General features: G+C 34.2%; 1 protein-coding gene across 1 annotated transcript; it reads left to right on the forward strand.

Annotated features, from left to right (window-relative positions):
• The first annotated feature begins 8,055 nt into the window (after positions 1–8,055).
• On the forward strand, positions 8,056–10,023 carry LOC147944618 (DELLA protein RGL1). Its single transcript, XM_087451004.1, has one exon. It carries the CDS (start codon positions 8,382–8,384, stop codon positions 9,906–9,908), a length of 1,527 nt encoding a protein of 508 aa, XP_087307130.1. The 5' UTR covers positions 8,056–8,381; the 3' UTR covers positions 9,909–10,023.
• The last annotated feature ends 8,401 nt before the right edge of the window (positions 10,024–18,424 follow it).

Below are 18,424 nucleotides of genomic sequence, written 5' to 3' on the forward strand. Positions count from 1 at the left end.
TTTTAAAAATCATTAAAATAACAATTGCTGAGTAAACAAATAAAAGAACTATAATATCTATATTACTAAAATTCAAAAACAATATAAGCTAAACAATATAAACAATATAAACTATTTTATAAACCTTAATTTTCACACGTTTTAAAATCATATAATATTTTCTTTCATTGAGTAGACAATAAAGTTAGTCAGTTCCATACTTCCTCTAAAATCCTATTAAATTATGATAAATTACACAACAATAGCTTCTTCTTTCATATCAATACACATATCAACATAAAATCGATCTTGTCAAGAGCATTTCAGAATTGTTCTCATGTTCAAATCATATATATAAGAAGATTTTCATATATGTTGACTTTCTTGATTTTCTATCTATTTATTTCATTAGAAAACTGTAAGTGACATATTTAAAATAGTATTAATTAAATCATTAAGTTTGATTATTCCTTATATGGAAAATATATTAAAATTTAATATTTAATATCATGTAGTGGGTTACAAATTGCTTTTACCATGCATTAAAGAGAGTAACTGTTAATAAAATATTAACAATATTAAAACACAAATTGTATTACAGTTAATACATTAAAGTGTATTCATATGATGAAAGATTTGTTTTAAATAATTTTCAAATATCATTGGAGTTACATTTTAAAGAATTAATATGCAATAAATTGTATTAATGATTACTATTAAAGAAAGATAAAATATCATCTTTAAATTATATTAGGATAAATTGATTTGATCTTTTGACACAAAAATGTGAAGCAAATATTCTAATTTTTTTGTCAACAAATAATTATTATAATATTATAATATTATTCTAGCTTGAAATTAGTAAAGAGTTTAATAACCATCACATTATATTTTTCTGAAATTATGATACTAATATTAAATCATTAATAATTGGAAATTTATTTTGTCCAAAATTATAATATTAATAATTCTTTTTTATTTGCAAAATTTTAATGTTATGGTAATTATATAAGATATTGATAAATGATATCTATATATAATGACTAAAAGGATATTACATATATAAATGTCAATATATTTTTAGGACAGAAATATCATTTAAATATAGTGAATATGAAAAATAATGTATGTAGTTTTGAGAAAAATAAATTAATAATTGAGAAGTGAGGACATGTGTCAAAAATATACGCTGCCAAATGTTGTTGTGTTATGTAAAGTTAGGAAAATATAACTGTTATGACACCAAATACCCTAATTTCCAAATTTGTAACTGTTAATAAAATATTTTGAACCTAAGAGTAACGTCTATCAGACATTTACTTAAATACTTAGACTCAAATTTACTCTCAAATTTACTCTCAAATATTAAAACTATATTATATAGAAGCCATGGAATGGAATCAATGGATATTAAAGGTTCAGCTAAAGTCTTGTCAAGATACAAGAAAGTAGATTCTTAAAAAAAATGATTAAGTAAATTTTAATCTAAATTCCTTTATTTACTTTTTAATAAAAATTTACCCTTGGTTTTTATATATGTAGACATTATTTTAACTTTCCTGAGAATTAGTTAAACGTCTTTATTTTAGGTTTATGTGTTTGTTTTAACATCTTATCGAGATTGGAGCCAGACCAGTTCTGGAGGACAAGCAGACTAAACAACTTTAGACCACAAATTTATATTATGTTTTAAAGCCATCAAATAATATGTATATTATAATAGTCACAATATATTTTCCTCACTAAAATCTACTCCATCCATTCCTTATTAATCTATTTTCTAGAGAAAAACAAATGTTGCACAAAAAAACAATTTTTAGGTTTTCTAGATATTTTTAATAAGTAATTAATGACAAATTGTAAATTTCAAAAAAAAAAGAACTGAATGTTATTGGTTGAAATTCATTAATCACAAAAAATAATGTAAGTATGTTTTTTTTTAATATGTTTGAAAATCCTAAAATATGGATTAACTTGGAACAGAGGGAGTATTGTCTAATATAACCATTTAATACAGTCCCATATAATTTTAAACATTTTAAATGATGGGAAGTGTTTTTAGTCAAGTGCTTACATTACCACCTCTGCGACCGATCCCACAGGAGCTCGATTTCACTAAGTCGTGTTATCTCTCTTAGTAGGGACTGGGTATGAATCAGGCCTTGTCGATTATATATTGACAAAAAAAAAGTCCAATGGAAAGAAGGCTGGAATATGATTTCTGGCAACATTTTCATTTTGTTGGATGAAAGGGATTTTGTTTCATATTACAATATTGGCCAGATTGTGGAGAATCACTATCCATGAAGATGGAGGCATATCAAAGGGACTTCAAACGTTTGGACCAAGCAAAATAAAAGTTTATTATACAGAGGTAAAGTGAATTGTAAAAAAAGCAAGCAATGGAAAAAATGGTACATCAATACTCCATAGTATAAAATCTATAAAAGTTAAATGTTTTATTTATGAAATCATTCACAAAACATAAAAAGTTGAGGCAAATTAATTCAAGAATGATTGAGAGATAATGTTTAGTATGTTTAGTATTTGGAGTTTAGGGTTTAAAATTTTTTAGTTACTTTGTATATATATAAGGATATTATTTAAAATGGATTATAAGAGAACGTATTTCTTTTAAAATTATTTGTTGTTAAATATTACTTTTAGATTATGAAAGTAAAATTAATATATAGAACAACATTAGATTATCTATCAAAGTAATTATATAGTAAGGTTTTACAATTTTATTTTTAGACTACTTATCAGTTTTTTCAAAAAAAAAAAAGTGTAAATAAATATAATTTATCTTAATTACTTAACGAAAATACCAAATTAAATTGATTTTGCGGTAACTAAAACAATGGTCATATTATTATAGTAACAAATTGTTTAAATATTTTCAACAATACTGATTACTGTGTGTACTTTAACTTTTTTTCTCTATCAAAATGATTCTTTTATGAAGCATCATATAACAAATATCTATAAAAATATTGTAGTTAAACGATAATATTATAAAAATTAATTTTCAATATATAGTAATAATTACATGTACATTTCATATAGAATTGAATAGAAACTTCATCTTTTATTTCAAATTAATAATGCATACATAACCCACGCATCGCGTGGGCTACTTTCTAGTATATTATAGGTTGTTAATCATCCCTCCCAGCTAACTCGTTTGGATAATATTTAAGAACAAGATGGTTTGAAATATTGGCATCGTTTCTAGCCACTTGTTTAGGAAACCAAATATCACTTGTAAGTCAAGTTTAAGACCCAAAATACATATAACGTACCCATCAATATTAAATAAAATATTTCATTTGACATGTGACTAGAATATTATTGGTGGTAAACCTATGGTTAAAAACGAGGGGGGAATTCACGATGATTCGACCCTTTCCTAGATGCGGGACAGATGAGGAATCGACCATAATCCTAAGCTTTTCAAATGCTCTTATAACTTACAATTACTCGAAAACAAGAAGACTAGAAGACAGTCTGAAAGATATGGAGTCTAATACTATTTACAGAATGAACCAACTTAGAAATATAAAAATGATCGGTAAGGATAATAATGTACTGAATAGTCCAACTCCAACATCTTAATTATGGTTATAGCATGTGTTGTGGACGGATCGGTACAGGTGGATAGTCTCATCGATTAAAATGTAGATTCACCGGAGTGGCCGGCCTTTTGACAAATCTGGATGATCAGGTTATTGATGGAGTTTTCTTTTCTTTTTCGATCTCTCTTATTTTTTGACGAACTAATATTAAAACGAATAAATTGACAGAAAACATTCATGTACACCCGCACGTTACGTATATAAACAATGTTCAATCGGTTCGAATCCTTTGAGAAAAGAGAATCTGTAAATACTCAAAACATCAACACGGAATATGGAAAGGAGATATTTCCAAGGATATCACAGTTTACTTGAAAGAAAATGAACATAAATCGAAGATGTATTGCTCTGATCATGATAACGCAACACCTCTTTAATTCGTGTGGCCAAAGTTTTTTCAAACGATTAGAAATTAACATTGGATCAAGGGTCTAACTAAGATAAGCATGAATCAAAAAACAAATAATGATGAAAGCAGTTGAGATAAACCCAATCATAGAACTTTAGTAACCATCCTTGTAAATCACCAAATTTTACTAAAGTTTCATTTGAAAAATAAATAACCAAACAACTAGTATATCTGTAAACTCAAAATAACCTTAATTTTAAGTCTCCTTGACTAAGAAAAAATCAATTAATTTTTGTTTAGACATTTTCACAAACATGTTTTGAGAGGAAAACCCTCCTAACTAGATTATAATGATCAAGTCTAGTCTACCATTAATAGCAACAAAAATTAAGAATCTAACAACAGTTGGACCTAGCTAGATATCAACATCTAACTACTAGTTCAGCCTAATCAAGCATAATTCATAACCCCCAATTATAATACTCATGCATTTTAAAGACAAATAAATACATAAAAGAGAAATGAAAAATATGGTTTAATTTAACCATGAGGTGGTAGGCTAGTGGTTCTAGCCTTGGTGGAAGAGTCGCCATGTTGGTCTAGGCCAGGGATCGATTCTTCCCAAGCGCAAGAATTACTCCGCTTTATCCTTTTGGCCATATGGGTATGGACCCATTGCTTACGGCCCATTTTGCATAACCGGCGGGGGGGATCCTACCCATGGGATGCCCTTCCCCCAGAGAGATTAGTCTCGAACCCCTCCATAGGTCTGGGGATTTACTCTCTGAGTTAACAAAAAAAAAAACATGGTTTAATTGAATGATAAATATTGAGAGATGAAAAATTGTTCACTATTGCATCAATATAATTAAGACGTTTGATCGTAATAAAAATGTATGGAAAAGTATTTTAGATTTATTAACAAACTTAAAGAGAATAAAAAACTGTTTTAGAGTTCATTAAACATGCTTAAATAGTAAAGAAATTAAGATTGGATAGAGACCCTTAATTAATAAATCTGGCTAGATCTTGGTAAACAAGGAAGATTTGGAGGGGTGAACCAGTAATACCGTTAACAAATGGGTTGTACATGTGAAAAACTTAAAATAATTTCTTTGACTATCTAAATTATCAAAACATACTTATTGTTTGTTTTTGTAAGTAATACTTAAATAACTTTACATTTAAGCAATTAGAAAATTTTCAAGATAGGTTATACGTACTATCAAGTGATAATAAATCTCATGAATACGAGGATAAAACACGGAAAATATTATATGGTAATCTCCAGGGATAATGATAAGTATTTTAATATAAAAGGTAATACTCACATGCTAAAAGCCTGCATGGGATTCCACAAACAATGGTGAACAAAGATTTCACAAGTAGTTTTAGAGTGGAACCCATATGAGTGTAAAGGGATATGGACTCACGCCATCGGGGCCGGTAACAATCTTGGTTCGTAATGGGATGTTGTATTATGTGTCTGGGTGATTGTAATTTCTTGAAAATTGGTTGTGAACGGAGAAACTTAAAAGAAAAAGAACTACCAATACGTTATTTTATAGCGTATATATGCATCTCTTTTGTAGATCATGTCGATAAAACTGCAGCTTTAATTGTGTTTATGTTAGAGAAATTTTAGGATTGGTATCATAACCACACTGTTGTCTCGAATGATTTTTAATTCTGGTGTATGTTTATTTATTCTCGAATGATGTCTTATTTATGATATATTTTATTTTTTACTTTGTTTTCATAATCTCTTATGCTTATATTACTTAATATTCATTTCTTATATTGTTATTATGATGATTCGAATTCGTGTGGTAACACAACAATGACGCTTTTAAAATCACTTGGTTACATAATTAATTTGATTAATTTAGATGTATCAGCAACATGCAAATGAGTTTGAACTAAGATTTATAATTTAATATATGGACATAACAAATTCCTTTCTTTATTCTCATTTATAAAGAGGATAAAAAAGTTTGAACAATAATCACAATAAGTGAATCTCCTAATCACAAAAAAAAAGAAAAAGAAAAAAAGAAATGGATGTCTTTGTAGTTGAAAAAAATAGGGTGGTGGTTGGCTTTAGACATTGGACTTTCTAACCTAAATTGTTTCTCTACACTACAACTTCCAAATCACAGCTGTTAATTCACTTGATTACACATAGTCTATGATGTAGAAATCTCACAAATCACAAATATATAATCAAATACCAAAAAAAATTACTATAGACTTAGAGCTTCTCTAATGGTTGCCTCTATATTTTACTCCAAATATAGAGATCTCTAAATATAGAGTAGAGGTTTATTCCAATGGTTGCTGTATTTCTTACTCTAAAACAATTATTTTAAATTTATTATATATTTTTATTTTGTTCTTAATTTCTAAAATAACCCTTTAGTTTCAAAATCTACAAATTATGTCTACTTATTTTATTTTAATCAAAAATCAATAAAATTAAAATATTATTAAAATTAAACTTGTGGCACTAGTTATATATTTTGTATTTATCTTTTGTTATGTCATCATATTTTCTAAATTAAATATATATTATTGTTGTATTTTGAATTTTAAATCAATCCAATAGATTTATTTTAATATAAAATTATATTAATGTAAATTTTTATTACATAACTTTTGTTTAGGTTTAAAATGGTAAAATATAACAATTGAGGGATTACTTTGCAAATAAAAAAGTTATACTCTAAAAGTAGAGAAATGAATAGTGTTACTCCACTATTCATTTCTCTATTTAGAGTAGAGTATAGAATACCATTGGAGATGATTTTACTCCAAATATAAAGTTTGGAGTAAGATATAGAGTACCATTGGACAGTACCGTGCCCAGGTTTATCGGGGCTTAAGGCGAGTTTAATATTAGAGATCATTTTAATATATTTTATGAAAATAAATAAATATTAAAATTTAAAATTAAAATAAAATAAATATCAAAAATTCAAAATTAAAATAAAATAAATATCAAAAATTCAAAACGGTAGAAAATTTTCAGAAAAAAAAAATCTAAAAAACCTTAAACATAACCGTTCTTCTTTCTATTTCAATAAACTCTTTCATCAACTTCTCTTAATCTTTCTTCCTTCGGTTTTACAATCTTACTCGGTCTTTGACAATTTAAAGTTTTGTTTTTCTTTTTGTATTATTTTATAAATAAATATATTCATAAAAGTCATACATGGGTTGTTTAGGAAATAAAAAGAGTCTCAAAACCATAATGATACATTATATTTTCTATAATTGAGGGTAAAAAAATACACAAAAAAAACGAGCTAAAATCTCATAACACTCTTTCTATCAAAACAAATTCTCAAAACTCCCTCAATGGTAAAAGGACAATATTACCCTTAATGAAGATTGTTTTAGGTTAAATATAATTAAATAAGTAATTGTTCAACGAAAATCACAGTAGCTTAGTGGTTGTGAGCTCCATGCGCACGCGCGCGTCCAGGGTTCGAATCCCACTATGCGCGGTACAACTGGTACAACTAGGGTGCAACTGGTACAACTAGGGAATATATGGTACAACTATGCGAGGTGCAACTGGTACAACTATGGTGCAACTATGGTGCAACTAGTACAACTAGAGGATATATGGTACAACTATGCAAGGTGCAACTAGGAGATATACGGTACAACTATTCTTTAAAAATTGTTAGAGGGGTAGTTTCGTCCTTTCGTTAAAAAAAGGAGTAGTGAGATTAAGTGGGAGTAATGCAGAGATGAATTTCTGATATAGGGACACTAAAGGATGAATCTTCCAAAAAAAACTATATACTTTGGGCCCGAGGCAAATGCCTTTTTTCTAACCCTTAGTCACGGCTCTATCATTGGAGATGCCCTTAGAATATCTCGTTTCAAATAATGATGTCAGGTTTTACATCAATCAAAACTGAATTTTCTCGAGAAGCATATTTCGAAAATTAAAAAAAAAAAAATTATTCGCAGAAATAGAAGAGAAGGGAATCTATTATTACAGTATAGATTATATAGAAAGGAAAATAAAATAGGTAAATAAATTTCCTTTTATAATTGCGCTTTAGATTGCGGTTGTACCACGGCTCTGCTCTTGCTTTTAAGAACTTGCCGGTACTAAATTTCATATACTCCAATTAAAAGCTGGCTCGATACCCCAAATATTTCATTTTCATTTTATTTTATTTTCATAAAATAATAATCATATATTATAAATAAAAAAATCAGATCATTATTTTTCTCAAAATATACTAGAATTTTATTTTTCTTCTTCTTGTTCAATTATTATGACACTCCCGTGTTCCTAATCTCCTCTCTCTCTCTCTCTCTATCTCTCTTTCTTCTCTGCTTACAAAATCTTTAAAGATTTCATATTTTTACGCTAAAGATTATTAAAGAACTCGGTTTTAATGAAGAGAGAGCACAACCACCGTGAATCATCCACCGGAGAAGGTGGGAGTTCATCAATGACGATGAAGGAAGAAGCTGCCGGAGTTGACGAGCTTTTGGTGGTTTTAGGTTACAAGGTTCGTTCTTCCGACATGGCTGACGTGGCGCACAAGCTTGAACAGTTAGAGATGGTTCTTGGTGGTGATGGTGTCTCGAATCTTTCTGATGAAACTGTTCATTACAACCCTTCTGATCTCTCCGGTTGGGTCGAAAGCATGCTCTCGGATCTTGACCCGACCCGGACTCAAGGGAAACCTGACTCAGAGTACGATCTGAGAGCTATCCCTGGGTCAGCAGTGTACCCACGTGAAGAGCACGTGAGCCGTCGGAGCAAGAGGACGAGAGTTGAATCGGAGATGAGCACCACGCGCTCTGTGGTGGTTATGGATTCTCAAGAAACTGGAGTGCGTTTGGTCCACGCGCTTTTAGCTTGCGCTGAAGCTGTCCAACAAAACAACCTGAAGTTAGCCGACGCGCTCGTGAAGCACGTGGGGTTACTCGCGACGTCTCAAGCTGGTGCGATGAGGAAGGTCGCGACTTACTTCGCTGAAGGGCTAGCGAGGAGGATTTACCGGATTTACCCACGTGATGATGACGTTGCTTTGTCGGATACATTACAGATTCACTTCTACGAGTCTTGTCCGTATCTCAAGTTCGCTCACTTCACGGCGAATCAAGCGATACTTGAGGCTTTTGCTTCGGCGGACAAGGTTCATGTTATTGATTTAGGGCTTAATCATGGTTTACAATGGCCGGCTTTGATTCAAGCTCTTGCTGTGCGTCCTAATGGTCCACCGGATTTTCGGTTAACCGGTATCGGTTCTTCGTTAACCGAAATTCAAGAAGTTGGTTGGAAACTTGGTCAGCTTGCGAGTACAATTGGTGTCAATTTCGAGTTTAAGAGCATTGCTTTGAATAACTTGTCCGATTTTAAACCGGAAATGCTAGACATTAGACCCGGTTTAGAATTTGTCGCGGTTAACTCGGTTTTTGAGCTCCATCGCCTCTTAGCTCAGCCCGGTTCGATTGATAAGTTTATATCCACGATTAGATCAATCCGACCGGATATCATGACTGTAGTCGAGCAAGAAGCAAACCACAATGGTACGGTTTTCCTCGAACGGTTCACGGAATCCCTACATTACTACTCAAGCCTATTTGACTCGCTCGAAGGCCCCCTGAGCCAAGACCGAGTAATGTCGGAGTTGTTCTTGGGACGGCAGATACTAAACCTTGTGGCTTGTGAAGGTGAAGACCGGGTCGAAAGGCACGAAACACTAAACCAGTGGAGAAACAGGTTTGGTTCAGGAGGATTTAAACCCGTGAATATTGGTTCCAACGCATATAAGCAAGCGAGCATGTTGTTGGCACTTCATGCTGGAGCTAATGGTTACAATGTGGAGGAGAATGACGGTTGTTTGTTGCTTGGATGGCAAACTCGACCGCTTATTGCAACATCTGCGTGGCGGATCAATCGTGTGGAATGAATAAATAATGGGAATGTGGACATTGTGCTATATACTTTATTGCATTGCTGATTAAAGAAAAAAAAAGTCCCACGTTTCCCAAATTTGTATGAATACTAAATTTTTGTTCACGAGATATTGACCTCGCACAAAGTCTATTTGAGGTCAGGCCAGTAACATTTGATCGTATCAGTTGTTTTCATTCGAAAGGTCAAAAAGAGGTTTTTATTTATTTAATTTATTGATTTATTTGTTTCACTAAATATATATATATATTATTGATTTAGTTGTCAAAAAAAAAAAAAAAATTATTGATTTATTTCATCTTTGGTTTTTGATAAAATTACAGTTTACTGAAGGGATGAACTTTTTATTCGGATCTAAAATTTGATTTGTTTCGCTCCATAAATTATAATATTTGTAGAAGATAAAATATCTATATATGAATAGTAAAATCTTAGGTTGAGATATTTGATTTTAAAGTATAGATATTTAATGATCTGTTATATATTTTTTAAAAAGAGTTTTTAAATGTTTGTTCATATAACATATATAATGTTTTAAACAAAAACCAAATTTATCTTATTATATAAAATTGAGTTTTGAAAGTTAGCCACTAACAAGATTTTGACATGTGTTACCTTTTTATCAATCTAAAATTTTGACATGTGTAAAAGTTAATATTTAATATGACGGATTTGAGATTACAACAAAAACAAATATTTTGTTTTAAACAATATTAATAATGTAAAAAGGATAATTATCAAAAAAATTACAAAAATTAAAAGTTTTTAAACAATTATAAGGAAATTATATATATATATATATATATATATATATATATATATATTTCATACAATTCAAAATTATAACATTATTTATATATTTTTAATTTTAAGTTATTAATTCTAAAAAAATAGAAATGAGATTAAAGAAAATATACAGTTAATTATTAATTCTAAATTTTGTAAATACTCACTTCTATATAAACATAGATTATCTCATAATTTTCATCAAACAAAATAATTTATTCAAAAATATTACTTTCAACTTTGTTCTACTAGCAAAACTTTTTGAAACAACCCGACCCTTTTTAATATAATAAACTAATTAAATACCCCATAATATTTAATTATAACCCAAACAATTAACAAACATCTACAACTCCAATTAACATAAACCAACCATCAACATGCACAACGAAAACATATAAACCTAACTAACATAACCACAACACAACAATTGAGACCCTAGATCATCCTCCTCCTCATCGCCATGATTCCACGCTACACATTACCTGCACCACAAACACAATTAGATGCGTGAGCATTACCAGAAATATCCAGTGAGGCGATCCTCGCATCTACGAGCTATACACACAAGCAAATCAAGAGTACAACCACAAATAAAACATAATAAACCAGTCATTGAACAGGTCACCCAATAACACATTCACCACACCTACATATCATCATCACACAAAACAAGTCATACAACGCAATCGCTCAGATAAGCTCATGGTCACACACTCAACTTAACAAGTGATTCACGAAAATAACTACAACCAAAAGAGAAGCTCTTAAATATCCAAGAACAACCAAACTCGCTCCTACAATCAATCACAACAACAAACAAACATTGAAAACAAACTGCCAGAAAAAATCAGAAAAACAACCTCACAATTGAAACCACGAAATCAAATGAACCGTTAACTTTCTAATCCCTCCGCTGAAAAGCAAGATATAGACGTCCAGAAGCTTCCCACAAAATTTCCGCACGATCAGATCTCAGATGAAACCGCAATCGATCCCAAAACACCCGCTGGTCTTAATCCGCGACTGAGAAGAAACGTCCCACGAAACTGATGATATCTCCTAGAATATTAACTCAAATTCACTTCTGTAAAAAAGAGACCGTACGAAAATCTCTTAGCTACAACCTTACCAAAAATCAACACCTACCGAAACGATTTGACCAGTCGGATCCTCCTTCTCCCAAACCTTTATTTCTTTACTCTAAAGAAAAAGCTTGATCTCCTTCTCTTTCTCTTTTACACCAAATAACCAAGAGTTATCTCTCTTTCTCTCCCTCTCTCTGATGACAATGTCGACAAAAACACAAAAGGAGAGGAGGCGACATTTAAAAAAAAAAAGTCTAGGACTTTTGGTTTAATCTAATTAAACCAGAATTCAATTAAACTGATAATTAATTAAAATCCACTCTTTTGATTTATTCAACACAACCAAAAATATAATTCCAGAACACGGATATTACAATTCTCCCCCACCAACAAGGATTCATCCTCGAGTCCCGCAACACTGGTCCTCCACCAAGGACCTCTGTGCAACCGTCACTACAACCCACACATTCTCCGACCGGACTGAACACCGTCAGCCAAGGTTTCCTGTGCAACTGTCGCTACAGCCTGCACATTCACGTGATCCAACGGTCCACCCAACCCTGACCCCACTGGTCAGCTCAACCGAAAACACGAGATCACTCCCAACCTCCGAGGTCTACATCCAGTAACTATGCTCATAACCACGTTCTAGATATTGTTTGCTCTCTCACTCATACATTCTCAGGTCGCAACCTTTGAACTGCACCGCCTGCACTCTCAGACTGTCGTCCTCGAGCCATACCATCTCACTCTCGGATCGTCACCCTCGAGATCTCGGTACCAGGGGAACTACTCATCCCCTCTGGGAAACTAATCATCCCCTAGGAGAACTAATCATCTCCTCTGCCGCTCTCAGGGTCGCAACCCGTCAAGCCCGCGGTGTATCAGGGGAACTAATCATCCCCTCAAGAGAACTAATCATCTTCTCAAGAGAACTAATCATCTCCTCATGAGCAAACAAGTCCTAACATCTATAAGCATCTCCCGACCGGAACTACCTCCTGTGATTAGCGTAAAACATCGCAATGTCTTACCAACCACCATATTCCCTCACCGGAATATCACCACTACCATGAACACTCTTCAGGCCAACTCTAAAACGTCTCAACCATTCGGGTGTTTACACACGCCCTTTCCGAAAATAGACAAGTTCAACTATTTATAGAACTTTCTATTTGTTGCAACTGCACTTTCCATAAATAGGTAAGCTTTAACTATTCATAAAACTTCCCATTTTTAGAACGTGCATATCTCGTAGCACCGTGACATCACCAATCAAAAATCCATGAGAACTGATCATCTCATCTGTGACCACTCTTCAGGTCAATCTCTAAACATTCCCGCCACTCCAGGCATTTCACTTCTCTTTTCCAAAAATAGACAAGTCCTAACTATTCATAGAACTTTCTATTTTTGGAAACTTTCTATTTATGGAAAATTTCCAATTCTAGAATCACATAATCCCTTAACCCATTCCACATCAAGATTACATAAGAACTAATCATCTTATTAAATCCTCTCCAACAACATTGTCAGTAAATCCGCAATACGGTCATCTCGGTCTTAGCAAAACCTGTTGCCACACTCACAACACTAGACCTCCAGCAACACCAATAAGCACACCAGCCACACCCTCAGACCCCCACCTGACCAGCATACGAATTACTAACTTGCTAAACAGTGGTACTCCAGCCACCCTGGACAAAGTAAGTCTCCAACTTAACTTCTCAGAAATCTATTTCCAACACATCCACTTTCACAAATTACCGCCAACGGTATTTTCCGATACCGGCGTGATTCACCACTTTCCAACAACTAGTCAATTGTCAACTGCACTTCTCGCACATAAGCTAAAAACACTACACGACTAACAGCACATAAAATAACTTACCGTGGAATCTCATTGAAGGCTCGAAGATGATGATTCTAGGACTCCATACTCACTCAAATTGACTAACTACTCATAATCAATTTCCATCACTCAACAACCATTCATACATCATGCACCAAGCAACAGAAAAATAATTCCACCAATTAAATTTCCTTAAACCGCTCCAAACCATCCACTTAACCATCCTAGAACCGTAAGGGCTCTCATACCAAACTGAAACAACCCGACCCTTTTTTTAATATAATAATCTAATTAAATACTCCATAATATTTAATTATAATCCAAACAATTAACAAACATCTACAACTCCAATTAACATAAACCAACCATCAACATGCACAACGGAAACATATAAACCTAACTAACATAACCACAACACAACAATTGAGACCCTAGATCATCCTCCTCCTCATCGCCATGATTCCACGCTACACATTACCTGCAACACAAACACAATGAGATGCGTGAATATAACCAGAAATACCCAGTATGGCGATCCTCCCATCTACGAGCTATATACACAAGCAAATTAAGAGTACAACCACAAATAAAACATAACAAACCAGTCATTGAACAGGTTACCCAATAACACATTCACCACACCTACATATCATCACACAAAACAAGTCATACAATCCAATCACTCAGATAAGCTCATGGTCACGCACTCACCTTAACAAGTGATTCACGAAAATAACTATAACCAAAAGAAAATCTCTCAAATATCAAAGAACAACCAAACTCGCTCCTACAACCAATCACAACAACAAACAAACATTGAAAACAAATTGCCAGAAAAAATCAGAAAAGAACAACCTCACAAGTAAAACCACAAAATCAAAACGAACCGTTAACTTTCCAATCCCTCCAGTGAAAAGCAAGGTATAGACGTCCAGAAGCTTCCCACAAAATTTATGGACGATCAGATCTCAAATGAAACCGCAATCGATCCCGAAACACCCGCTGGTCTCAATCCGCGACTGAGAAAAAACGGCCCATGAAACTGCCGATATCTCCTAGAATATTAACTCAAATTCACTTATGTAAAAAGGAGAGCGTAGGAAAATGATAGAGAGCGGAAGCTTAATTAACGGACGATAAATCTGGATCTCCAGGAGAACTCGGATTCACGAACGGATCTTGCTTAGAACATCGTAACTTGATGAAGAAGCAATAAGGATAGGGCGGAGATCAGGAACGATATCGACGTGGTTTTGTAAGTCCACCTTGCAGGGCTTGAACACAAGCTCGTAGGGTTGAGAATCATCCTCTCTAGGCTTTAGGCAAAGCTCTCTTAAAACAATGTTTATTCAATAATCAATAATGCCTTTACAATAGAGACTCACGGCTCCTTAAATAATAAGAATCATAAAACTAAACCCTAACGCAATTAAAAAGTTAATCTAACAATAAAAGGCCTACATCTAAATAAAGCCCATACGTAAATATAAAACTAGAAACAATCAAGAGGTCCGTTCACGACATTGGTGTTGTGATCGTCGCAAAGATGTGCTGCATCAGTCCCTCCAGGTTAGAAAGATTTGACCTCGAATCTGAAATCGTCCAAAACCATCCTTTGTCCACCAATTCATAATATTTTCGCTTAAGAACTTCATGACGTTTCTTTATCCGCCTAAAGGGCGACTTGGGACAACTTCTTCCATATAGAGCCTTTTTTAAAACAATCATGGTTCCCAAGCTCCCTTGAACACGTGTGACCACCAGATCCTCTTTTTTCCTTGAGCTCCTCGTTCCAGCCAATAAACGCATGCATCATATGCAAAAGACTAAGTTGATCTCTCAAATAAAAGTTCCATGTGATACCATGACTCATCCCAGAAGCGTCGTGGAGTATGAAGTCGTTGATCTCAATTTGTGGTGAGAATGTTGATGTCCTGTGATATTTATGGAGATAAAGATGATCCTTGGTGAACACAACCCATAAGAATTTACCTTGACGCTCAAACACCACGTCACACCTCTTAATGGTTGATGCTTTTAATTGTGTGACTAAAAGCTCCCATGTTGTTAAAACTTGCCGATGAACATCTTGAAGTTCATAAAGCACCAAAAATTTTCGAAAAATGGGGCTGTCGTTATAAACATAGTGATAGAAGTGCATAAATCTGGTCCGAGAAAACTTTTCATCCTGACGCCACGTATCACCACCCACTAAATATCGTAACGTTTTCACCAATAATCTCTTTGTGATATCTGTGTGATGAAATGTTGAATGGATATCCAAGCTGGAACCAAACAACGTCCACATAAACACAACATTGACTGCAACTGTGATCTCTTTCCATGCCAAAGAATGATCCATTGTAGAGAAAAAATCCAAAAATATCCTTAATTTCTCACAAGTGATCAGCAACTTCCTTAATTCGCAAGCAACAAACCTCCAAACAAATCTTGTCGTGGATATGTAAGAATCCAATAGTGGGTGAGAAACACCTATAATCCATTTAAAAGCTTGACACTGCAACTCCATAGTAAATGAGATGACCGGTACAAACAACACAGAAAGAAAAGTATGATGACGAAATGCAATCACCATCCAAGTTATACATGTTGTGAACCCCACAGAGTTCCCCAAATGAGAGAGACAAATAACTCTTCTGCTGCTTCTTGTTCTCAGATAATCATCAAAGAAATATGCCTTGAAAGAGTCAAATGGAGAAGTTAAAAGTCGAGTAGAAGTGTCAAAACAAGGAGTCCGGTCTTCTACTAGTGCCACTTTGCCCAGATCAATTGAAATCTGTGTAAGAGGGCGCTCATAACTTTGGGTGTTTAACGCTAACACCGTAATCTGCTCATGGAGTGTGAGCGGAGAAGCAAAAGCGTCACTGGACTGTTTTCTTATGTCGAACAACCACTGCAACACGTTTCTTTATTCACAAGTTTCTGCATCATACAGAAGAAGAAAGAGACACATGGAACTAGTGACTGTATACGAGACTCTCATCATCTCACATGATAATAGCATCATACCTATGCTATTGAAAACACATGAGTCCATAATCTGCCTCTTGGGAGTATTCCACGCTCTAGAAAGATTTGCCTCTACAATAAAGGCGTCACTTTGCCGACACAAACAACGCTTTCTTTGGCCTTTCTCTCTAAAAACCCAATCTATAAGCTCCATCTGTGAACTGTGTAAATATTGAATGAATTCTGTGTGTGTTATTTACGCCTGCCTCACGGCTTATTTATACAGACTCGATGAACTTGACAAACCCTAAACAAAGAGTGCTAACCAAGCAACGGCACACAAAGTCGGCCAAACTATACAACGAGGCCCAATATACATATGCAGCCCAATACTCCCCCTCAAGATGGAGCGTGAAGATTACAAACACCCAACTTGGACATTAAAATACTAAACTGAACTTTGCCTAAAGCTTTTGTTAGAAGATCCGCCAATTGCTCCTTAGTACCGATGTGCGCTGTTGTAAGAACTCCACTTTTAATAGCATCACGTACCCGATGACAATCGATCTCTATGTGTTTCGTTCTTTCGTGAAAAACAGGATTAGCAGCAATATAAAGTGCAGACTTACTATCACAGAAGAGACGAGAAGGAGCAGTTGGTGGAAAACCCAAATCTTTAAATAGTTGTCGCAACCACATTATCTCACGCGTAGCAATAGACATGGCACGATATTCAGCCTCACAAGACGACTGTGACACTACCTTTTGCTTCTTAGTCTTCCACGAGATCGGAGAACCACCAAACAAAGCGACATAGGCGGTTAAAGAACGACGAGACAACGGACATGTACCCCAGTCGGCATCGCAATAAACCGAGAGTTCCAGGTCTGTTCGTGAACTAAGTAAAATACCTTGCCCCGCTGTCCCTTTGAGATACTTGACTACACGAAGCGCAGCCTCCAAGTGCCTCTCTCGCGGCTTTTGCATAAATTGGGACAAAATGTGAACAGAGTATGAAAGATCAGGTCGAGTGTTAGCGAGATAGATAAGACGACCCACTAGTCGTCGATACGATGCGGGTTCCTGGAGAAAAGAACTAGTATTGGAAGCTAAGTGATGATTTTGTTCCATTGGTGTAACCGCGGGCCTAGAACCAAGCAACCCTGTTTCACTTACAATATCCAAAGCATATTTCCGTTGTGTCAACATAAAACCTTCTTCATTACGGGCAATCTCAATGCCGAGGAAGTATTTAAGCTTCCCCAAATCCTTCATACGAAAACACTCTCCGAGATATGTTTTAAATTTACGAATGGCGTCTCCATCATTCCCGCAAACAACAAGATCATCAACATAAACTAAGACTCGAATCTCGACACATCCACGTGTGTAGGTAAACAAAGAGTAGTCTGAATAAGACTGAACAAAACCAGCCTTGACGAGAGCAGTAGAGAGCTTTTCATACCAACATCGGGGTGCTTGTCGTAACCCATAAAGAGCTTTGTGTAATCGAAGGACTTTATTCGGAGCTGAATGCGTGAAACCTTGCGGAAGCTTGATATACACCTCTTCACGGAGATCACCATGAAGAAAAGCATTGTGCACGTCCATTTGATGCACTTCCTAATTATTTGCAGCTACAATACGTAACAAAGCTCGCACCGTAGTCATTTTGATCACCGGTGCAAAAGTTTCAGCAAAATCCCGACCAGCAACTTGCCGATTTCCCAACACCACGAGTCTTGCCCTATACCGCTCAATGCTCCCGTTGGAATGATACTTGATTTTATAAACCCACATTGTATCAAGAGCAAC

This window comes from Camelina sativa, chromosome 5, assembly GCF_030686135.1.
Source record: "Camelina sativa cultivar CO46 ecotype springtype chromosome 5, ASM3068613v1".
Taxonomy (NCBI): Eukaryota; Viridiplantae; Streptophyta; class Magnoliopsida; order Brassicales; family Brassicaceae; genus Camelina; species Camelina sativa.

What these genes read in the sequence shown, in the direction of transcription:
- LOC147944618 (XM_087451004.1), top strand. Translation starts at nt 8,382, where the DNA reads ATGAAGAGAGAGCACAACCACCGTGAATCATCCACCGGAGAAGGTGGG.